The sequence below is a fragment of the Mixophyes fleayi genome, chromosome 1 (assembly GCF_038048845.1).
Source record: "Mixophyes fleayi isolate aMixFle1 chromosome 1, aMixFle1.hap1, whole genome shotgun sequence".
Lineage (NCBI taxonomy): Eukaryota > Metazoa > Chordata > Amphibia > Anura > Limnodynastidae > Mixophyes > Mixophyes fleayi.
Genome location: NC_134402.1, coordinates 51174202 through 51199211, shown reverse-complemented (window position 1 = coordinate 51199211; position 25010 = coordinate 51174202). Strand labels below are relative to the sequence as shown.

Below are 25010 nucleotides of genomic sequence, written 5' to 3'. Positions count from 1 at the left end.
GACATGTAAGTTAGCTCTCAATGTAAAAACACAGGAATATGTGACCCAATATAGGGACTTTTATTGTTAGTGTTAGAACCGCCTTTAGCAGAATCTCTGTGACGTGGTGAATAGTTTATCATATGTATGAAAATGTGTGTAACTAAGACTTCTGCATTTTATTTACAAATGGGAGGTAGTTTTATTTTCCTCCCGTTCAATCACCTGCTGTTACTTTAAATTGATCGAGCAATGACAGATAGATAGATAGATAGATAGATAGATAGATAGATAGATAGATAGATAAAACCCCTTTGCGTGTTTATAACTTCAAAAACTGTAACTTTAGGGCTATGTTATAGACTTTCACAGATGTATGGTAACATGCAGTGAGTAATCACTAAAAGATTTAACTTATTACAACAGGCGCTAGAGTTCACCCACCACTAGTGTTTGGTTCCACATTAAACAAGTTATTTAAAAAAAGGAGAAAATAAGTAATGTTTAAAGGGTCTGTCATGTTAGAGGGCTGGTTCTCTCCTCCTTTATTTGTCTCTTTGTCCATCTCCCCATCGTTTTCTATATAAATATTACTATATACAAAGTAAGATCAGATACAGAGATTAAAAAATAATGTCTCCATTCCCCACTCTTAGCCCTTCATAGAATCTGCTACAATTGCCCAAATCACATATAACAAATGTGAGTCTCTCACGTGATACTAGCATAATCCCAATAGCTATAACCGTCTGTCTGCAAAAGGCCTTTATTCAATTCTCCCTGTACATTCAAAAGAAACAAACCAGATTTTCAGCTACCGTGCTCTTTCTGATACCTCTTCACTGTTCCTTCACAATTTGTGAATTTGAATAGTTTCTGACTATATCTGGTATGGATTAATATTATTTTATGTTTGATCTACAAAAATATATTTCAATACTCCAACAAACTAGACTGGCTGAAACCTGAATATATGATATTGGTTGATCAGCCTAATAATTGTGTGTATATGCTTGTATGATAGTATAAGATTCACATTAACCCCAATAAGTGTGAATACGTCCAATATTGATATAAAATGATATGTACATTCACCTTCGTTTCAAATGCTGAACCTAAATTAGTCTAAGTAGTTTCTAAGCTGTACATGTGGTGAGAGAGGCTAAGGGCACAGGTCCTTATTGAGAGCGATGCTACAAGCAGAACAACTACCAACTTCTCTTAGGTCTGGATAATGTAGAGATCTTTATGTATATAGTTTATCTTCAACCACCCTAATTAGATCACACTCGGATCTGCCTTACCACAACCCTGATTCACCTTGGCTATCGCTGCAATAATCTATACCCCTTTGGGAGCTGTAATATCTGGGCAGCCCAACATAAACGGCACTGCTGAAGTCTGGGCGGACTTTTAGCTGGGTGCTGCTGGGTTAGACACCCAGTTCCAAAGAGTCGGGCATGAAACCTTATGCATAAAACGGCTGCATGGAGCAGTGTCCGGTAGAGGGGAAGGAGCACGATAGTCATTACATGATCAATACAAGAGACTGCATTTTCAATATTGGTATAATTTATACAACTAGACAGAAGGAAATGGAGTACCGTAGATCGGTTATCATTCTAAGGCTCCAACAACGATGAAGTGACACAGAGAATTGTTGCTCATGAAATACGTAATGTTTGTAGAACACCCAGAGAAAGCAAACAGCCCGCTGATAAAATGCCATACCGAAGACACTAACTACCATCTGGAGCGATGATTCATCTGTGTCCTGACACCACATGCACTGAGTCATGCTGCCAAGTGGCAAACTTATACGTGAAGGAGATATGGAAGTATTAATTCTAACGCTACAAAAACTAATACTGTAATGAAACTGGAACTAATATAATAACTGGCAATACTACTAAAGAAGTCAATCTGAATGTGAATAAAGTCACATGGGAGATAGAAGGCATATGTAGTTTAAAACAGCAGATGCTGAATTATTCAGACACAGGATTAGTTTCTTCTTCTATAAATATTCCGTTAAGAATATGGACATGTTTGGTGTTTTATTCCCCTGCACATTTCTGTATATTTAATACGACTGGGAATGACTATATTACTTACACTGTCACTGTCCCTAGTGGTTACATTAGTGAATGGCAGAATGCGTTCCTTGCTTTATTAAATAATAACTTTTAAACAAATAAACTCTCAGACGAAATTAAATGGATTCTCATTTTATGTTGAGCATTGCTGCTGCCAATGGCAACGTGTATGCCGAAGACTAAAGATAAAATATATGCGTTAAATCCATTTTATGGAACAATATATTTTGTTACGGATGATTAATTCATAAACCAATGTTGCATTGCTTGTATATGACCAATATTATACTTGTAGGGACTATTCCCAATGTTAAAATACAGTTATGGGATGGTTAACCATAATGCTTGGGGCTTGTGGTTTTAAGCATAAGGGCTTTTCAATACCTTGGAGTACCATTTTTAAAGTTATACTAAATTGGACAAATAGGAAGACGCATGTGACAATTATGTTGTTTATGACTTTATTCCTGAGAAGCAGTAATTATTTACTTTTTTCTTGAATAATGGGTTTCTGGATAAAGGATCACATTCCAATATTGTAACAGGTAGAAAGTCCTATACCATAAGTTAGTTAGTCTTACCAGCAAGAATTTCCAAAGAGTTGTAGCCAATGATTCTATCCCATAATAACAGGAGCTGGTCAGTAGCCAGATAGCCAGAAAAAGCCCGAACCATCCACTTAAATGATATGCGCAAACTGAGTCACAGGAAACAAAAATCATCATTAAACACACATGTTGAAGTCTGGATTTTGGATGAGTGAGGTCACCGACGCCATCCCTGAGCATGCTCACCGACGCCCTGCCTGAGCATGCTCACCGTCGCCATGCCTCAGCGTGCTCACCGACGCCATGCCTGAGCGTGCTCACCGACGCCCTGCCTGAGCGTGCTCACCGACGCCCTGCCTGAGCGTGCTCACCGACGCCCTGCCTGAGCGTGCTCACCGACGCCATGCCTGAGCGAGCTCACCGACGCCCTGCCTGAGCGTGCTCACCGACGCCATGCCTGAGCGTGCTCACCGACGCCATGCCTGAGCGTGCTCACCGACGCCATGCCTGAGCGTGCTCACCGACGCCATGCCTGAGCGAGCTCACCGACGTCCTGCCTGAGCGTGCTCACCGACGCCATGCCTGAGCGAGCTCACCGACGTCCTGCCTGAGCGTGCTCACCGACGCCCTGCCTGAGCATACTCACCGACGCCATGCCTGAGCGAGCTCAGCGACGCCATGCCTGAGCGAGCTCACCGACGCCATGCCTGAGCGAGCTCACCGACGCCATGCCTGAGCGAGCTCACCGACGCCATGCCTGAGCGAGCTCACCGACGCCATGCCTGAGCGAGCTCACCGACGTCCTGCCTGCGCGCGGCCATTGACACTATGTTAATAGATTGTATTCTCATAAATAGCTGTTCAAGTCACAAAATGGTTGCCTCGTGTATGTGACTGTTGCACTTTTGGAAATGCATATTCCCATATTCCCAAGAAGCAACATGAAACACAAAGCAGCTACACAGTAAAGAACACCTTCACCTCTGCACCACTAGCATACCATTGTGATCTCATGTTATAAGAGCATGTGAACCAGTACTACATACAGGTGTTTTTGCTGCTCCACCACATTTTTTTAATTTAAATAAAAAACACCTGTTTCCGTTTTAAAACTGTACTGTATATGCACCAACTACGCTGGCAGAAAATGAATGAGGCAGCATCTGGGTTCTAAGCGGAGGTAACGGTCAGTCACTTGCAATAAAAATGTGGCTGAATAGTAAAGAACTGCAAGAGATTGATCATTAACTCCTCTCAGATGCTGGACTGTGTAATAGAAACAATACAGTCAAAATAATAAAAAATATCTCCTCCACAAATTGCCAACTAGCCAGTCTGGGCTGGGTACTACTATAACACTGTACTGGGACTACTAAGATGGCAAAGCTGCTACTTTAGAAGTCCCAATCTTGTTAATTACTCCACAGACCAGGGGAGCAGAAAGAACCCCAGCCCTTCTCATGGTAGCACACAGGACAGGGGCAAATGGTTTTTATGCCCATCCACCATACCAGTGCCAGCCCTGTGCGAACCAGTCTGGGGCTGACTTTCACTACAGTAGAGGGACCCCACATTCGCGGTCCCCATGCTATAGTGGAAACCAGTGCATGCTGTCTAGTACTCAGACTGAGTAAGGGTTTCATGATGGGGCAGCATGTAGAAGATTAACAAAATCATCGGCGTTCAAAGGTAATTTGACATTTGTGACATCTGTATAAAATATGGGGAAGTCGAAAACAAACAACAACTAAAAAAACTGACATACGGTTGTGCACCAATCTCTCGGAGATGATAGAAGAGTTGTGGATGGTGTGTCTGAAGAAGAGTCTCAAACAGAAGGCACAGTGACATTATTCCCTACAAAACATAAATAGGGTTATTTTTATACTGTCTGTATCACTTATTAAATCACTTAAAAAACTAACCTTAAGCATACAAAGCACAGAGAACTGGTATGTGATACCTAAAATAATGTAGTAATAAATGTACAAAAGATGTTTGCCAGTATACTTTATGTAGGGAACATAAATAATTGCAAATACATTAGCAAAAAGACAAAAGTTGCCACTGTTTTGTGGCAGATAAAAGGGCTTTATTCCTGTTATAAAGAACGTAAAAAAAAAAGCATATAAAAGAGCAGAAAAATGGACTGCATTAAAAATAAAATACATGCTTTATACTAACAATAAAGCATTTTTTAAAATGCATTTGTTCTGGTAATGCCATTGTTCGTTCATGCTGATAGTAACCTCTTTAATACAGAGAACAATGCATTAAAGAACCCTATTGTTGGTGAAAGCACAATTTGATGGCTCTTCTTGATAAATAGGTATCTGTACAGAATACAGAACTTTGTTTTTTTATTTTTTTAAATACATGATTAACCTATACTTGCCAACTTTTCCTCATTGGCTTCAGGGAGATCCCGAGGGAGGTGGGCATGTGGGGGCGGGGCTTGACAAATGGCATCATTTTGGCCCCACCCCTAAACGATTGTCACAATTTTGACCAATTACAACAGGGGGCGGGGCTAAGATGGAGTGATATTTGCGTCATTAAGCCCCACCCCTGCAACTTATCTATTGCTGGGGCGAGAGCCGGGAGGTTGTCTTGCTCTCCCAGGAGCCCCGGAGCCCTTCCAGAAATGCGGGAGTCTCCCGGACATTCCGGGAGAGTAGGCAACTATGCGTTAAAGAAAAGCAGCTAATGAATCTCTACAGACTAAAGTGTCTTATACATTTCTGTCTCCATTAATGAAGTCATGTTGTCTTACCTGTCAGTCTTTGATTAAATCTTGGTCTCCATGAAAATGGCCACCTCCATAGGCATCCATCAATACATGGACATAGGACACAATTTCTGAACTGTGCCATCACACCACAGATGGCGAAGCCAACCACGTCTTGTACTGGCTCAGCATCAGGGAGAATGAGGGAGATCACCCCTATTTCAGGGAGTCTCCCTGACATTCAGGGAGAGTTGGCAAGTATGGATTAACCCATAGAAATATTAATACTGTGCCTGTATAACCTTGATGAGTGACTTAAGCAGATTAAAATGCTAACCAGAAAATCCAGCAAAAAAGAAAGAAAAAGGTTATGAAGGGGTCAAGATGAAGTCTACAGCCAGCCTTGGTAAATTAAGTAATAGAAACTTCTCCTGGCTTGCAGATTTGAAAAAAAAACAAAAAACACCAAAGTCTCTAATTTTAGTTTGAAATGCAATAAGAAAGTGTAATATGTGTCTTTTCCTGCTTACTTACAGATATGTGGGAAGAGATTGAATGGAGCCTGAAGAAAAAGCGGACGTACATCTCACGGAACACCTGATACAGTTTGGAGGGCTCGTTATACAAGAAGCATAAGGGGGCAACTGAAAATACAGCAATTAACATGGTTTTAGATAAAAATTACTTTCTAAAAAGGAAAATGACTTCTGGTAGAGAAAACATTTTGTATAATTCCACAGCCTCCAATAAATGAGATAGTAAATCTTTAGGCCTTGTACATATGGGAGTTGAGAAACAATATACAGACATAACTTTGCCCTTGCTTTTAACAGTGTTGTAAGTGCATCATTAATGTGTCTCAAAACTTCCTTGCAGCATGGAGTACTATGTACTTAATGAGCATTGCTGTAGAACTCCATTGTATTTTACCTAGCAGTAACCCCTCTTAATGCTGTGTGGAACATCGAAATTAATAAAAAATGAGATCAAAGTATGTAAAAAAATAAAAAAAATAAAAAAAGTGTTTACAGGTCTATTTGCTTACATTACTGAGCATTCCCTGACCAGGCACCTTATTGTGAATCCAGATGGATTCTACCCTCCCTCACAGCTCTATTACCTCTCTTCCCCTATCACCCTATGCACCCATGGAGATTTCACCACTGTATCACTTGTTCCCACAGCATTATGGGGTCTCTGTATCAAAAGTGAATGCTATTAATATGAATTTTGAATATTGGCTGGGGGTACATAGGCCTAATTATTAAATGTTATTGATTTAATGTTGGTGCTAGTATGGGCAGCAAGGTGGCTTAGTGGCTAGCACTTCTGCCTGTATGGAGTTTGTATGTTCTCCCCGTGTTTGCGTGGGTTTCCCCCGGGTGCTCCGGTTTTCTCCCACAACCTTACTGGTAGGTTAATTGGCTGCTAACAAAATTGACCCTAGTCTGTGTCTGTCTGTCTGTGTCTGTCTGTCTCTGTGTGTGTGTTAGGGAAGTTAGACTGTAAGCCCCAATGGGGCAGGGACTGATGTGAGTTCTCTGTACAGCGCTGCAGAATTAGTGGCGCTATATAAATAAATGGTGATGATGATAGTTTGGGGGGGGGGGGGGTAGAGTGAGATGTAGAGGGAGACGTAGAGTGAGACGTAGAGTGCTCACTCATTGCTCTGCTTCTCAGAAGATAAACTGCACTTTTCTAAACAGAGTCTGTCAACAATCTCCCATCAGATGGACACAGCAGTGCATTGTGGGGGTTTGCAGCCAGACGTAGAGCCTTTTTTCTTGTGCACGAAAGGAGATCGAAAGAGGGGGTCTGAGTGCAGTTTAGTGCTGGGCCTTTTAGAATCTTAATTCCAAATGAACGGCATTCATACATTATGAAAAGTTTATTTGTGTTTTATTTGGTCACAAAGAGTTTTAAATGTTTATAAGAACTGAAGATAAAGCTGTGATCATGAAGACTGAGAGAAGTACATATTAGATTTCCTGTCACTACTCATGTACAAAGACACTGAATGGAGCCTCTCAGAGTCTGCACAGACAGGTAGCAGAAAAACAGTTTGCTCTCAGCTGCATAGAAAATGTAAAAGCAATGTCAAACATCTCAAGTTCTCAGCTCCAGGAACTATGTCCGACTTGGCCACACTAATGCCCGGCCAAATTGGACAGGTCCAGGCGTTCAGTAGTCAGGCAGATGGACCGTATTCTATGGAGCTGCTGAATTTGTGGATAGCTTAAGCATGTTCTTAACCCTTTCTCTGCCAGAAGCTGACTGCAACTCAGGTTGTCCACCATTGTTTCTCTACTCCACCCAAGTGACTTGTTTATTTTTTGATACAAACAGGGTTTTCATATGGTACCATATTCTAATAAATATCTTAACATCTGGGCTTTAGAAAATGTGTGTTTTTTTTGTTATATACAGATGTGCACTGTTACAATTCTTCCCGTAACCGCTTTCACAAAATTAAATTAACCCACAAACTAATTTAACTCTGCAACTTCTAACGTACATACAGATGCCTTTAGTACATTTTATCTATATATAGGCCATGGTAAGTGATTAGTGTTTGTGTGTGTTATTTTGTTTAAGAGATTCACAGCTGCACTTATATCCTTATGTCACACAATGACAGGAAAGACAACAGATTTCTATGTAATTACATGTGACATTATTTTCTAGGCTGTAACCCATCACGCTGCAGAATGATTGTGCTCAGATTGATGACAGTCTCACATACAGGAGCTGCACAGGAAGAGTGTGCGCTCTTATATAAACACTACGGGTGCCAAGGCTTTACGTACAGTCTTCTGGACAGGAAAGGTGTATAATTCATTCCATACTGACCCTCACATAAAAACATCATATGAATAACCGGACACCAGTTTTCCAGTAGCTTTCATTAATTTACTTTTAACTGAATTGTTAAAAGTAAATTGTTGTTTAGCTTTTAACTTTGAAAGTTAAAAAAAGTTTAAACTAAAATCTAAACTTTTAACTTTAAGTTTTTTAACTAAAGTTAAAAAAGTTAAAGTTTTAGAAAAGTTTTTAGCTTTTTTAACTGAACTTTTAACAACTGAATTGTTATTGTATAAAAACCAAACCAAAACACCTTTCTGACATCATAAAATATATGCTAAAATGCATATAGTTTAGATTAACAGCAAAGAATATATGTAAATTTTTATAGAACTGGCGTCCAATTTAAGTTAAGAATATAATAAACAAGGTGCAGACAGACAGACATAATTTCTTTTTAAAATTAGAAAATATATGTTTTTTAATTTATTTATTTTTTATCAATGCCCATTACAAAAAGCAGCGGAAAAAAAATTAAGAAAAATCTTTCTTACACATTTTAGATATTAGTGTTTCATTCTTACTTCAAATAGCTGTATATATTTTCTACTCTTCATTGCCTCTTTGCCATTTTTTAAAGAATAGCACCCAATGAACCGCAGTGTATGAAAGCATTCATGTCAGTAATGTTTATAGAATCAGCAAAACTTCAGAAAATATTATGTTCTTAAATGGCAAGAACTATTTCAGCTAACTGGTGGTGGGCAACTTGTGGCTCACACTGGTGTCATTTGTTGCCCAAATGGCCATTTGCCAGGCCCCTGAAATATATCATGGTGTCTGTTTAAGATTCTAATAATAAAATTGTTCACTAGGCAATGTATTTTTTTAAGCTTTTATTCAATGACAATTAGTTTCTGTCTTAGGTTCTTGGTAGACTTATTTTACAGTCACTCCCCAATTCCTCTCTTCAAGGGGGCATATATTCAATGTTATAAAGAAAAAAAAATGCTACGAGCAGTGTGTTGAGAATAGCCTGATATGTAATTGTATAATAAAGTAAGTAGTGTGACAAGCAACAATTGCAGAAATAAGAAACAAAAGAGGCTCATAAGACAAAACATAAGGTATAATTTTGCTGTGGTGCACACTTAATGTTGTTGTTTAATCTTTTGTGACAGACAACACAACCTATAGCAGAGCAGGATGGCAGTAACTGCAGAATAACTCCCCCAACATTGTGTGTCCATGCCCCTTTTTGTGACCCGATTTGTGGAAGGCATAGGTTGGGCGGTATGCAGTCCATCCTATTGTATTTTTGCATGGTGCTGTAATTTACTAGCAATAAATAAGCACCAAACCACAGCATTTGTCTGTGCCATAATAACAATCTAAAGCTTATAATTTACCCAAAAAAACATTTGTATGGAAGTTGTGTGTGTGTGGCCAAATTAGCCATCAACAAGGATTATAGCTTTATCCTGTTAACATTTTGACATTATAGTTTGATTAGTTTAATTATCACTTACCATACATTGAAAATCCATGAAATGGTATCACACCTAAAAAGGGAAATAGATAACATATTAGGACTATGTGTATAGAAAAAAAAAAAGTTGGATGTATGAAGTGTGTTTCCTATAGATGTGCTTTCGCCATCACAATGTTTTAGCCTCACATCATGACTAGGGACCCTGCTCCTTCTACTATCTAAATCTAAGTCTGTGGTTTCCTGTATACTTCCACTGCCTTTATTTCATGACACTGCTCTGTTTACATGTGCCCTCACTCTCCAATAAGATCAGATCCCAAAATATTCTGTACTGCTGTGAATATTCCCATTACTGTGCTACATGTTGGTCTATGCTCCACTACTTACCCTACCATAGATGAAGAAGACTCAATAGAAGAAAATGCAAAAAACATAGTCAAACACACTATAAAATCATGTACTATGAATTGAAAAGGTTATTAAAATACAGTGTAGGAGATTTAGACTACTCACTTATCATACAGTTATTTATGAGAGAAAATAACACCAATGTAAAATTTTGCTGCCTTACATATTTGGGCATATCAAAATCTGATCATCATTTCAATGCAATCAAATGACTAATATGACAGTATAACAAATGATGGCGAAAAATTGGTTAGAAAAAATGATTACACATCTAAGCTTTATCGTCTCCTAAACTAAATACAGTGTTCACCAAAACACATAGAGATGGTTAGTAACTCCAGCACACCAGATGAGGCTCTCCAAATACTTGGGAAGCTGAACATTCGGTTTCAAGCAACCCCCATCCAGTGACTGCTAAGCAGCAGTTGAACAGGATCACTTACCTCAAAGGGGCCCCAAAACACTATTGGCTTTGGGTTTCCTCCAAAACCAAAGTACCTTTGGACACATGAACCCCTGCTAACATTTTTGGTCTGCGGGCGTTTGATGGGTTTTCTAAGTTACAATCCTGGACTAGCTCCAATTGTGGTTATCCTGCCCCCTATCTCGAAGGCAGGCGTTTGGCTCCAGGAACTAGTCTTTATGTGAAGTTCTCTAATGCATAGTGATCATGACACATCTATTTGCCACATTCCATAAAACACTTTAAATCGCCATCAATGCTAATGTCTTTATTAAGGTTATATACGCTACCTGCTGTTTGTTTCCCATACATCCAGACGAGATGTACCAGTTACGGTTTTGTTTGTTTTTCTTGCCTGTTCTCCATGTTTGTTTACTTCTAGGTCTCTTCACAGAAACAGATGCCTGACCTTTACTTCACGTTTGGGACAACACCTTACCACCAGTTGACAACTCTTAGAGAACCGCTTTTTGTAGTCTGTACTAGAGATCAGTGACGGATAAGTTGAATTTTATTGTATTTTGTTATATAGTTATTTCAAGTATTTCTATGTGATATACATGTGAACTTTGTTTAAAATATACATTATTTATCCTCCCCACTCCACTACACATATACATCTCACCCAACACCTATGTGCACTAATGCTCCACCTTGTGTGATTTATGCCTTTTCTCATCATACCCATATAGAGATAGTACTCCACAAGATTTTCCTGTTGACCGTGGCAAAAGCCGGAGCCACACAACCTCCCTCTGGCCATTGGAGCTAGTTTCGGACAGTCTAGGCTATTCATATTAGTGACACTAGCCCTCATTTCCCCTGTCCTGTGCTCATCCTCTCTTCCCCCTTTTTTCCTTTCCTTTTCCACATCCCATCATTTCCCTGAGTGGGTCCCCAAGGGGCCCTGGCAGGCCTTGGTACTCCTGCTCCTGGCGCTTTCAGTCAGCGCTTAACCATACAAACACATGGCCCTTAAATTATTGTTATTTAATGTACAAGGCCTAAAAAGGCCCTGAAATGTCTGGCATTGTATTCCTACAGGAGACCCACTTTGCAGGGTCTTGCCACCTGGAGCTCAAATCACAATGTTTCCCTCTCCTTTCATGCTTCACGTGTAAAAAGAAGAGCCTCATTATTATGTTCTCTACTCATCTGACTTTAAATGCTCTAGAATCATTTGCAAACCTTATCTTGGCAGGAGAAATGAATGACAATCCCTACATACTGCTTAATGTTTATGCCCCTAACACAGGTTAGGTACATTTCTTCCATAATCTCAATGAAGTCCCGTCACTGCACTGAAGGGGTAGCGCAGTCGTAGCAGGAGACTGTAATACCACATGTCATGTCATGTCAGGTTGGGTTTGGCGCGACTTTTTGTAGGGGATACAAGAACGTTGCTCTTCTCCCTCGGCAAGGGTCTCAGTGAATAGCATTCTCAGACACCTTTGCTATAACTAACGGTTCTAGACAGGTGTGTCCCCTTTCACCCTTGATTTTAGCTCAAGGGTTTTCATCAGTCTCCAAATATTAGGGGCATCTCATTGGGCTCAGAAAATTTTAAGATCTTCCTGTTTGGCAACAATGTCCTTCTCGCCCAAACTTCCTCATAGATGGCAGTTACAAACCCTTATTAAATATTGTCTTTTTATGACCTCCTGTCGGGGTATAAAAACAATTCTTCTAAAACAGAGGCTCTCCCTTTACACCTTCAACCATCTACCCTTGAGCTCCTCAAGAGTAACTTCAACATTTCTTGTAGAAATAACAAAATTAAATATTTAGGGGTTTTCATCACCCGCACATACGACACTCTCTACAAAGATAACTTCCCTCCTATCGTAAGATCTATCAAGCTAGACCTGTTTATGTGGCAGAAGCTTTTCTATCCAGGTTAGGAAGAATTGTGAATGAATATACTGCCTAGGCTGCTCTACCTCTTCCGGACACTTCCGATCAAAGTTCAAAAACCCACTCTAACACAACTACATAAATGGTTTGTTCAATTTACATGGAAAAACAACGGATATAGGATCTCTGCAAAATCCACTTTAAAACTTCTACTTTCCCTTCACCACTCACCCCACTTTAGGATAATTATAATTATAAGTTTACAACTGGTCAATATTACTCTCATTTCTCACACTGTTACTCCAGCAGCATTTGAACGTTGTTTGATGTCCTGGATAGGGGCAATTGCTCCTCATTGGAGATTCTGCAACATAAATTTGGTCTCCAGGGGGCAAATGTATCAAGCCGAGAGTTTTCCGGCGGGTTTGAAAAACCAATCAGATTCTAGCTATCATTTATTTAGTACATTCTACAAAATGAAAGCTAGAATCTGATTGGTTGCTATAGGCAACATCTCCACTTTTCAAACCCGCCGGAAAACTCTCAGCTTGATACATTTACCCCCAGATTGCAAGACCCTCCAATATTTCCAAACTCATGATGCAAACGTGAGCCTCGCTGTTTCCATAGCCCTCTCTCAAAAAGTATGATTTTTTTTGCTCTATAATATGATAAGAAATTCAAAACAGCCGGCTACCCAATACACAAAATAATTGGGAGTCTGCCGCTAAATCCCTAATAGCAAAGCACTGGAAAGACCCTAGGGCTCCCTCTATGCAGGAGTTACGGTCGTACATAGGTCATGTCGCAAGCATGGAGAGTATAACGTGCTACCTTCATGATAAATCATATAACTTTGATAAGGTGTGGGCCCCGTGGTACTTACTAGAAAGCCGTAGCTGCCTATCCAATACGGCTCCTCCCCCGGCAGTTGGAACATAGCTTCTGGGCCGCCTCTGGACCCCCCAGGCTGGATATGGTGCGCGGTGGGTGAGTAATGTCTATATGCTACCTCTCTGTCACGTAACAACTGTAACTGTGTGTTCCAGCTTTTCTTAGCATTGTTCCAAGTTTACGCGCCTATCTATTTATTAGCTATTTTGTTGACAATATTTGTGCCTCTCTACCCCCTCCCCCCCTTCCCTCCCCACCGATATAAAAGTATAAAACTCAGAGGAAACACCTTGATTATTAAGATTTTTCTTGTCAAAAATGTTGTATGTACTGTTCCTGTTGTTTCCTCTTCAAATAAAGAGTTTAAAAAAAAATAAAAAAAATTATTGGGAGTCTGATCTGGGCAGACAACCCAATGAGCACACATGGTCTACCATCAGGGAAAGGGTGTCAAATTCGTCAATCTCTACTTGCATTAAAGGAAGTACTTACAAAATTTAATATAGTTGGCAATTAGTTCCTACTAGACTCCAAAAGATATTTGGCACAACTTCCCCTTTGTGTTGTAGAGATTTAATGAACTAGGTTTCTTCTACCGCATTTGGTGGTCCTGCCCTAAGATCGCAAAATTTTGGGATAACATAACTACCCTTGTATCCAAAATAACCCTCTTATCACAAAAGACCTTTAGTCCTTTCTTTTCGGTTTACCAATAGGTCTCCTGAACAAACCTCCAAATAAATTGGCCACAAAAATTCTTAATACAACTAGGTGCCTGGTGGCCCATTATTGGGACAATCTAGCCTCCTTCCATTCACCAGGTACACAATGAAATATGGCATCATGTTTTCATTGAGAAAATTTCTGCTTGAACAACAAGGCTCATAAATTTGGAGCCTATGGTACGATTACAATGCCTTAACTAACCAAAACCCCTCTTCCAGTAGACTTGCAGGTCTCCGTCTGTAAATGTTTCATGTTTGCTTCCATAATTACTTGATAATCAGTATTGATTTTTTTCAAAGATATCTTATCCACCCTGTGCTCGCTGGGGTTCTTGGGAGTTACTCTGAGTTCCTCAACCCACCCATTCTACCCTTCTTTTACGCCCAGTAACCCTTATTATCGCACATTAGCATATGCTCAGGTTACCCATACATTGTTATTACCTAGATTCTACTAAAATCGCATGCAATTTCTTGAACTCAATAGGTCTACGGTTCCCAATTATGATTATGTTCTTTGTGTAAATCCCAACGTGTTATTTTGTGTATTGATGTATTTTGAAACATGAAAACCAAAATAAAGTCTTTAAAATGGAATGATGTAGTTATTTGGCTGGAGAGCTATATGCCATGTTTGGTGTAAAGAAAAAAAACTGACTTTGAACAGACAAACCTGAGGATAGTCTTCTACCACAACCCACAACTCTGGTTTGCAGTATTATACATAAATTGACACCCGGATATCTGAAAATCACTCACAAATAAATATGCTAAAACTTAATGCATGTAATAAAATTAAAAAATATAACTTATTTTACTTGTCATTTATGCAATGAAAAATAAGTGAAGAATTCATGTTGAATTAATAATGTTCTGTATGAATTTATTAGTCTCTTGCACCATATTTGTGGCATTTTGGACCACTCCTCCTTATAACACTACTTTAGTTAATTAATGTTTGATGGCATTTGTTTATACACAGATCTCTTAAGGTCGATGTCTTAAGGCTTAAGTGTGAACTTAAACTTAAACTTGGTCATTCCAAAATCTTGATTGTTTTGCTTTTCAGCTAGTTTGTAGAATTACAGGTATGGTTAGGATCATTATCCTATTGCCCCATCCAATTCTGGTGAAGCTGCAGCTGTCAGACAGATGACCACCCATTTTCCACTTGAATATTTTGATATAAAGAGGAGTTCTTGGTGGACTCAGTGATGCTAGGTGGCCAGTCCTGTAGCTGCAAAGCAGCCTTAAAACATCACCTCTCCACCAACCTGCTTGATGGTTGGTAGGAGTTTATTGCAGCGATCTACTGCATTTGGTTTCCAACAAACATGGCATCAAGACCGATAATCTCCACTTTGGTCTTGTCTATTCCGGAGGTCTTGTGTTTCTTTCAGATGCCCAATGATGGAGTTTTTTAGATAGAAGGGATTTTGTCCTTGCTACCCTTTCATGAAGGTCATACTGGTTTAGTCTATTTCTGATGATATTTACCATGCTGACAGAGACATGGGGGTAAATGTATTAACCTCCGGATTGTTGAACTGCCGCGAGTTCGCCGTCTTCAGCGCTTAAATTTATAGCGGCGCTGCCTTGTAAAGGGAAGTTTCCCTTTACAAGGCAGCGCCGCTTTAAATTTAAGCGCTGAAGACGGCGAACTCGTGGGAGTTCAACAATCTGGAGGTTAATACATTTACCCCATGATGTAGCTTTTCAGTTCACTGAGATTTCTAGGAGCACCATAGAGCCTGATCTTGATGGGACATCCACTCCCGGGAAGACTGGCAACTGTCCTCAGTGTTCCCTGTTTGTAAATAATCTTTCTCAATGTAATATGATGGACTTCAAATCATTTGGAAACGGCCTTAAAACCTTTTCCAGATTCAGAAAATGAAGTGCACTCGATTACTACTTTTCTCAAATTACCTTGTTTATAGACGTGGAAGCTTTAAGGGTGTACTTCCTTTTTGACCCATTGCTTACTCATGTTGGCTTAATTTTTTTGCAGAATAAATGATGACAATGTAAAACCAATGTGAAATAAATGATGACAATGGGTTAATTTTCATATGTGATTAGATTGATCACATTTTAGAACTTGGTGAGGACTGGAAGATTGCTAATTATGCCCTGATATGTAAAAACACAGATTTGAAAAGAAAGAGTACTTTCTTATTTCACATGACTTTACTTACGAATTACCAATTAAGCTTACTGTGGTAGACAATGCGACTTATCCAAGGCCGCAAAGAACTGACAACGGAATATGAACTGAGGTTCCCAGCCAATCGGATCCACTGTTTTATAGCAACTGCTTTCATCAATACTGTATAATATTTATATTTAAATTTTAATAAAACTGTAAAGTGGCCAACAAAACATATGACCTCGCACGTGGTATTTGTTTTCTTTATTAATACTAGTACTATTACAAAAGAGGAGGATAATAATTATTTAAAAAAATTAATTAAAAATCCTGTACCATTCACAAAGGAGAGAATGCAGCTAATTGCTTAACTGACCTGTGCCCCATCTGCCCATCAGCCATTCCATTGTCTGTGTAACTACTAGCTTCCCTTTGATGATCAGCATCAGAGAGACCCATTGTGCAAAACGTGTGGTGTACTATGTATGCCTCAAGATCCAGTTAAAATGAATTTCCCATTGTGTGCAATCCAGCAGAGATCTGTAAATGTCCAGTAATAGTGTGGTACTTTAATGATGGCTGAATGAATGAAGCATGATAGGTAAATGTTTCATATTATGTGAGAGGCAGGTGAATTCACTTTCCTGAAAATGCAAATACATTAGAGGATAAGCTGTACTGAACACTTGCATTATCTATTATTGCTTTAGTTACTGAATGCTGTAGCAATATACACCTTAGTTTTGCGTTAATGTTCAAAGATGGTACTCCCAGTGCACATTAAGTTACACGCATACTCAATGCAACGCTTTGTAAATGGAGTGTGTAGGTTTATAGTGTTTTTAAGTAAAAAATAAACTAAAAAAAAATGAAACGAAAAGGAACCAATGCTAATATTCTTATAGCTGCCTGACAAGTTGCTGAACTAACCAGCTTTCACAATTAGAAAACATAGTCAATGAAAACAAATATAATCTACAATAACAATATAATCTGTGTATTGCATTTTCTTAATATGTAATTTGAAGGCATTACATTAATATCACTTCTTTCTTTTTGTGTAATTTTCATGTCTACCACTAGAGGAAGACAAAGCACAACGTACCATTTGGTGGATAGACAACAGCAAACTCTTCCAAGCCAAGCTTTCCTGGAATTGAAATCGATGCAAATTATACTTTTCAGATAGTCAAACAACACAGAAAGAAATGTAGTCCTATGCACAATTAAAATAGCTAAACAATATGAAAACTTAAGCAAGGAGAATAAATGACAGTCATTTGTCAGGTTGAAGAGCCTCAAGCATATATATGAGTAGAAGTGAAATATTTATTGGCTTCTAACTAATGAATGAAATGGTTCTGAAAGATGACTATTATATAGCAATTATTAACTAGAATATATTAATCTATGTTTTAAATATGTGGATGCTGCAAGGCAACAATGTCTGTTTTGTTTAAATTACTGTCAATATGAAATAACCAAAATAATGATAGGTTTTAAATGAAATAATAAAACAGTCATTATGACAGTTGCTGGTCTGGACAAGCAGCAGCATACTGCAGATGTATAGACTGCTTGTTTTATTATATACAAACTGACATTTGCGAATCTACTGACTGTGGTATTCTATATTATATACCTATAGCCTTAATTTGTGGATTCACAACAAGCCACCAAAACATTAATCGGATAATCTTTTACATTGCAAAATATAATTAAAGTTAGGGTGTCTGTATCATGAAAATGTTTGGGGCACACAATGTTTTACTGAGAAAGTGAAGTAAGAAAATATAACCAAATATATCATTTTTTAGGCGCTCATGCACAACTAGGTGGCTTAACACTAGTGTTCCCATATTTTTCCAGCAGAAAACCAATTACCACATGGGCAATATGACGTTTGCTCATATCATAAATACAATTTTCATAACAGTAGATATTTATTTACACTAATTTGCTTAATCTTTTTGCAGTATAAAACGGAATGTTTGTAAAATAACAATTCTGAATATGTTTTACTGTGGCACAAATTGTCAGTGTCCCACATTGTGACAGTGTTACCATAAAAGCAATGCTGCCTCTACTGCATTCTTGCCAACTCTCCCGGAAAGTCCGGGAAAATCCCGCATTTCGCGTGAGTCTCACAGACTCCCGGGAGAGTGTGGCAATCTCCCGGATCTGCCCACTTCCTAGTGAAGTGGGCAGAATTAGGCCCAAAAGGCAGCGATTCACCGTGGCTAGAATGACAGGATTTTCGGAGCCCCGCCCCCTGCACACCCACCTTCCCTGGCAGGCTCCTGCATCATACTTGCTATAAGTTGGCAAGTATGCTCTACTGTATGTGATCATTTTTTTCAAACTCCTATATGTTGTCAGTTCAGCCTCCAAACATCAGAAGCCTCAACCACTGATCCATATATATATATATATATATATATATATATATATATATATATATATATATATGAATGATACCTTCCTTATTTAATATTGAATTAAACTATTACAACATTGTTGTTCTGTACACTGTATGCAATCTTCAGAATGTGTTATTGTTCTCTGTATATGGGTTGTGGTTGCAATGTTGTTATGCACTCATGAATTGTGTGCCGTTATTCTTATATCCAATCTGTGTGTGTACAACTGCACAGTACAACCTAACTTGTGTATGTTCGGTGTAATTCCCCTCTCCTTATTAGAAGTATGGGATCTACAATGTGGACTGTTAGGACGTAATGTCATCTGAATAAGGTGTTTCTGTAATTTGGAGCAAGATGACTAAAATCTACTACATGCCTCCTAACATTTGGGTAGGCATCATTGGCACTGGGGAGGGGGGTTTACACAGAACAATGGGGGACGTGCCCCTCAAAACCCCTTCATTGCCGTGCAGTGCACACAGCGCCCATTCATCGCTGCTCTGCCATGCAGCAGCAGTGAGCAGAATACCTCCTAACTTTCGCACCAATTAGGACAACTTTTCCTGAAATCAGGACTGTCCTGCCTAAATCGGGATGTTAGGAGGTATACCGGCATTAAAAACACTTGTATACAAAATCACTGATCAACAATGGCATCTGTAACATCTGTATCAGCAGCTATAAGCTATACATACAATATTTGATTTCCTACCATACCAGTCTCTTCTCTCTGTCCAATTGCATAACATTTTGAGAAAGTAGAATAAAAATACATGATGAAAATACATGATGAGAAATGCAGTCCCTTACCCCGGATATAGGACTTTGGCGGTGATGCACTGTTGTATACAAAGTGTTCAAGCACAGAGGTGTCCCGGGAGAAACAGAGCAAGACCTGGGGGAAATTAAAGTGAAACCCAAGTAGTGTAATAGTTACATAACTAAGAAAAAAATTAATTTACACACTGCTAATAAGCCAAGAAGCTAACTAAAATATGCATAACAGTAAAGGTTAGCAATGTTAATAAAATCAGCCATCACCAATACAATTAGATAAACGGCATTAAGTGGTAATTAGAGCTCACAGGTATTTACAGATAAATTATCCACACTTCACATTAGTAATGCCCTATTTGACCCTTAGTGCTTTTTTCTGTGTCATTAAGTGCAGGCTTTATAAAATAGTAATTTTTCATGGTCCATTAGTGTTACGTCACAGTATTTTTTCCATATCTTCCTGGTGTACATATCTATAAAAAGACATGGAATATGTAGCTTTGCAGCAATTATTTTTGCGATACAATTATTTCCATTAACATAAAAAACAGGTCTCCAGGGATTTTGTAATTGGCAAATGTATGGTTTTCATTCCTTGAAATATCGCTGACCACAAGTCTGGTATAAGGCATACATTAAAGAGTAGTGTCAAAGTTCTGTCATGTATGATTTACCTCACAGTGTATCCACAGCACACTGTAAATACAGTGGTGGCAGCCATTTTGTGGACTGAACAAGTATTGAACCTATCGATTCACTAGGAACTAGTGAGACTGCTGAGGCACAAAGCGTCTCATGCCTCAGTCACTAGTTCTTAGTGAGTTCCTAGTGACAGGTGGCATTCTCATGAACAGCACACAGAATGGCTGTACCAATTGCCTAAATATAAACAAGGTAGCCATTCTGTGAGCTGAGCCAGTATTGATGAATGTGCAGCCTTTGAGTCCTTTCATTGCTTCATTCAAAGAGCTATATACAATATATATATATGTTTTGAACAATAAGGTGTGCACACATTAGATTTGGAAATAGAAGTATGACTACACAGAGTCTGCTGAGGGTACACCTGGAAGCACTGGCATAGATTCAGGACATGGTCCCTGCATGTATGTCAGTGCTTATCTAGTAAGAGAACTTTTCTGCCCCAGAAAATGTAAGTTGTTTCCATAGAGTATGTGCAGTACATTGCATTTGCACAAGGTTCTATAGCTGTTCCATGCCAGGGGTAGATTTGCTAAAGCTTCTAAAAGGGAAACATGGAGGTGTTGCCCATAACAACCAATCAGATCCTATCTAACATTTATCTAGAACATTCTAGAAAATGATAGTACATGCTGATTGGTTGCTATGGGCAACACCTCCATGGTTCCCTTTTAGAAGCTTTTGTAAATCTACTCCCAGTCTCTAAACACCAAGACTAGTCACAGGCTTCCTGCTGCTGACAATGCCTCGGCACAGTAACACTGCTCTTGTTCTTTAAGCAGTTATGTTTTGTGAAGCTGCTCTTTGAATTACTTAGATATTTTTCAAATTTTGTGAAATATGCAGCGGTCTCCCGAGCTTTCCTTAAGATATTTACTAGGGCCAATTACATCCCTTCTCCATGTTGATGCTGGCTATAAGTGCATAAAAGATGCCATCAGACAGATGTAGCCTAAAATACTGCTGATAAAATGGGAAAAGCAGAGGGACAAGAGAGAACTATATCATCATCATCAATTATTTATATAGCGCCGCTAATTCCGCAGAACTGTACAGAAAACTCACTCACATCAGTCCCTGCCCCATAGGAGCTTACAGTCTAAATTCCCTAACATACACACACAGACTAGGGTCAATTTGTTAGCAGCCAATTAACCTACCAGTATGTTTTTGGAGTGTGGGAGGAAACCGGAGCACCCGGAGGAAACCCACGCAAACACGGGGAGAACATACAAACTCCGCACAGATAAGTCTATGGTCGGGAATTGAACTCATGACCCCAGTGCTGAGAGGTGCTGAAGTGCTAACCACTTAGCTACTGTGCTACAGGTCATAGAAAAAAGCAGGAAAACCTACGGGTAAGTCATCTATTGCCATATTTGTCCCTTTCCATAATTATCCCTCTCTTTACTGCTCCATTCTAATATCTCTCACTACATGGACCAAAGTATTGTTACTAGATGTTACAAGCCATTTAGGATAATAATTGCATTAGTAAGTTCAAACTGCAATGAAGATACAGGAAATCATTGTAAAATTTGGTTTGTCTTTGGTAAAACGCATTTCCAGTTCCCATGTTACCCCAAGTATATAATATTTAGGTTTGTATATTTTGTTGACTATCGGTAAACAACATCACTGATCAGATCTCCCAGTGTATCAACAGCCCTGCTACCAGTCACAACAGAGAGTCTGATGTATCTGGTGTCTCATATAAAATGATAGCGGCACCGTTATAGCTCAAAATAAAATGATTGTAATATAAAATCTCTTACATAACCACAAAATGAAAGGCTAAACTATTGTGTACTATCGCTCCTGTTTTGTGATAGCGATAGGCTCTTTTTCTGGAACCTATTGATTGTGTTTATGATCTTTTCTCTTTGAAGTCTAAGTTGCAACAATAAAAAGAGAGGTTAGCAACCTGCAGCCATCACTGTACAGAGGAGGGTTGCCTTTGAGGTGATACATACATAAAAGCTGGAAGGACAAAATGTAGACGTTATCCAAAGTAGTATTAATGATTGTTGGGTGCCTGACAGTGCATGCAGTCTCTCTCTTATTAAAATAGCTTATTCCAAAAATTAAAATAATAAATCATCATGAAAATCACAGATTCATTTTATGGATCAGATTCCCTGAGAGTCATCTAGATTTCACCCAATCACAGTACTTAAACGATTTGCCCAGGAAATCTGGTCCTAATGAATGTGTTCTATTCATCAAAATGGAAGGAATAACTGTACATTACTCAGATCATTGGGGTTATTCTGAAATAGAGCTCATTATTAAAAATATATATTGGGGTATGGGACAGAGAGAGATATTGTGGGAAGGATAAGAGACAGGAAAAACTTGAAAAAGAACTTCACATAATTCAGATCAGCGTGGAAGCATTTATTTTTTTAAAACACTTTATTTAAGTTTCCAAATATAACAAGACAGTAAAATTTTTGAAGACATCAAAGTAAAGTTGCAAATGTGGAATGAAAATATCCAAGAAAAGGAGGTGCACACCGAAATGTAAGAAGGGGGGGACAGAAGAGGTTGACCCTCGGGGGCCTGACACACCCTATAGAAGACAAATGCCATAGAAGGAACCGTCAAGAGCGGCATGTGCAGATTACTCAACTATAATGATAGGTCTGAGAGTCCACTTCTGGAATGAAACAAGGTATTATAAGAGTATCACAGATCCCTCAGATAGGCTCCAATCCTGTGATCGGCATCCCCAATAGGAATGACCATGGATTTTTAGAAATGGGTGTTAAGGTAACATTGGATATAAGGATGGCTATATTGTCCTAGAACTTGGCTATCTTAGGACATGCCCACCAAATGTGAAGAAAGGAGCATAATTTACTGCAACCTCTCCACCAGTAAGGGAAAACCAGGCCAAGCATCCTTCGGAGCCGAGTTGGTACGAAGTACCCCCTGTAATAATTTTTTAACGTATTCTCTTTAATAAGGATTTTGACATTCTTTCCCTAACTGATGACCATTAGTCCTTGTCTGGGGGTCTTTTCCCTCTTGTTTCATGTTTATTGGTAGGAGATTGTTTAGCATTTACTAATAGATTAAAAAGGAAGGAGACCATTCTCTTTGAAAAGGGATCTCTATAACAATAGACCTCCAGCTGCGCAAGAGGACTGACAAGTAGTGTTTTAGGGAGATAAGAGATGAAGTGTCTTATTTGTAAATATTCAAAGAATCTCGCCAACCAGAGCCCATATTTCAGCCGCGGCATCTCCATCGTAGCAGATGGTCCAGAATGTCATGTACCACTCCCATGCCACTGGGGGAGCAGTTTGCAAAAACAGGCGGAGGAATGGCTTGGAAGAAACTCAGTACAACAAAGTGGGGTAAGGAGAGATGGGGCCAAAGTGGTATTATAACTAGGGGGTGTGCACCGGGCACTTTTCGTGTTTTGGGTTCTGAATAGCTTGAGGTTTTGGGTTCTGATTGGTTTTGCCAAAACACCCCACTCAAGGTTTTGGTTCTGATTTAGGGTTTTGGGTTCTGATTTTTTTTTTAAAAAAAACATAAAAAGTGCTAAAATCCAGTTTTTTGTTTTTTTTTCACTCCTACACTATTATTAACCTCAGTAACATTCAATAACAATCATTTCCACTAATTTTCAGTCTATTCTGAACACCTCACACCTCACAATATTGTTTTTAGGCCAAAAGGTTGCACCGAGGTAGCTGGATGTCTAAGCTAAGCGACACAAGTGGGCGGAACAAACACGTGGCCCATCTAGTAGTGGCACTGCAGTGGCAGACAGGATGGCAGTTTGAAAAACTAGGCCCCAAAGAGCACATAATGCCAAAAAAAGAGGTGCAAGATGGAATTGTCCTTGGGTCCTCCCACCCACCCTTTAGTTTTGGAAAAAGGACATGCACACTTTAACAAACTAATCATTTCAGCGACAGGGCCTACCAAACTACTGTGGCTGAAATGATTGGTTTGTTTGGGCCCCCACACAAAAAAAGCTATTCATCTCTCCCTGTACAAACTAAACTGGCTCTACTGAGGCAAGATGTCATCCTCATCCTCTAATTCCTCGCCCCCTTCAGTGTGTACTTCCTCATCCGCACACATTATCAATTCGTCCCCGCTGGACTCCACAATCGCTGGACTCCACAATCACCGGTCCCTCTGTAGTCTCTGGAGGCCATTGCTGGTCTTGATTGAAGTATTGATAATTCATTTTTATGAACATCATCTTCTCAACATTTTGCGGAAGCAACCTTCTTCGCCACTCACTGACCAGGTTCCCCGCTGCACTAAAAACTCTTTCGGAGTACACACTGGAGGGGGGACAACTCAGGTAAAATAGAGCCAGTTTGTACAGGGGCTTCCAAACTGCCTTTTTTTTCCTGCCAGTACAAGTTAGGACTGTCTGACATGTCTACTTGGATGGTGTCAGCAAAGTAATCCTCCAACATTTTTTCAATGGTGACAGCATCCAATGCAGCGACAGTAGACATGTCAGCAATGGTTGGCAGGTCCTTCAGTCCGGACCAGATGTTGTCTGCATACCCGCCAGCGGGTCGTTTCGTTTCCTTGCAGCCACAGGTGTGGAAGAAAATGAAGGAGGAGCTGTTGGCATATCACGGTCCTCTTCAGAGGACAATATCCTGACCAGCAGGTCTTTGCACCGCTGTAGACTTGTGTCCGCCGGAAACAGAGACACAACATACGCTTTAAACCGAGGATCGAGCACAGTGGCCAGAATGTATTCCTCTGACTTTAAAAGAGTGACCACCCTCGGATCCTGGCAAAGCGTACGAAGGGCTTCATCCACAAGAGCTACATGCTTTGTGGAATCGCAATGGTTTACCAGCTCCTCCCTCACTTTCTCCAGCTGCTTCTGCAACAGCCTGATCAGGGGAATCACCTGACTCAAGCTGGCAGTGTCAGAACTGACTTCTTGTGTGGCAAGTTCAAATGGCTGGAGAACCTTGCAC

The 25010-nt window shown here is 39.5% G+C and overlaps 1 protein-coding gene across 1 annotated transcript in view; it reads right to left on the bottom strand.

The window, feature by feature from the left end:
- The window catches only part of TBC1D19 (TBC1 domain family member 19), a 123947-nt gene that overhangs the window by 6879 nt on the left and 92058 nt on the right, over nucleotides 1-25010 (bottom strand). The window contains exons 14-19 of the mRNA XM_075194760.1: nucleotides 19372-19456; nucleotides 17244-17288; nucleotides 9683-9715; nucleotides 5886-5995; nucleotides 4389-4480; nucleotides 2657-2772 (exon numbers count right to left, since the gene is read on the bottom strand). Coding sequence (XP_075050861.1) covers nucleotides 2657-2772; nucleotides 4389-4480; nucleotides 5886-5995; nucleotides 9683-9715; nucleotides 17244-17288; nucleotides 19372-19456 — 481 coding nt within the window. The remainder of the gene's footprint in view (nucleotides 1-2656; nucleotides 2773-4388; nucleotides 4481-5885; nucleotides 5996-9682; nucleotides 9716-17243; nucleotides 17289-19371; nucleotides 19457-25010) is intronic.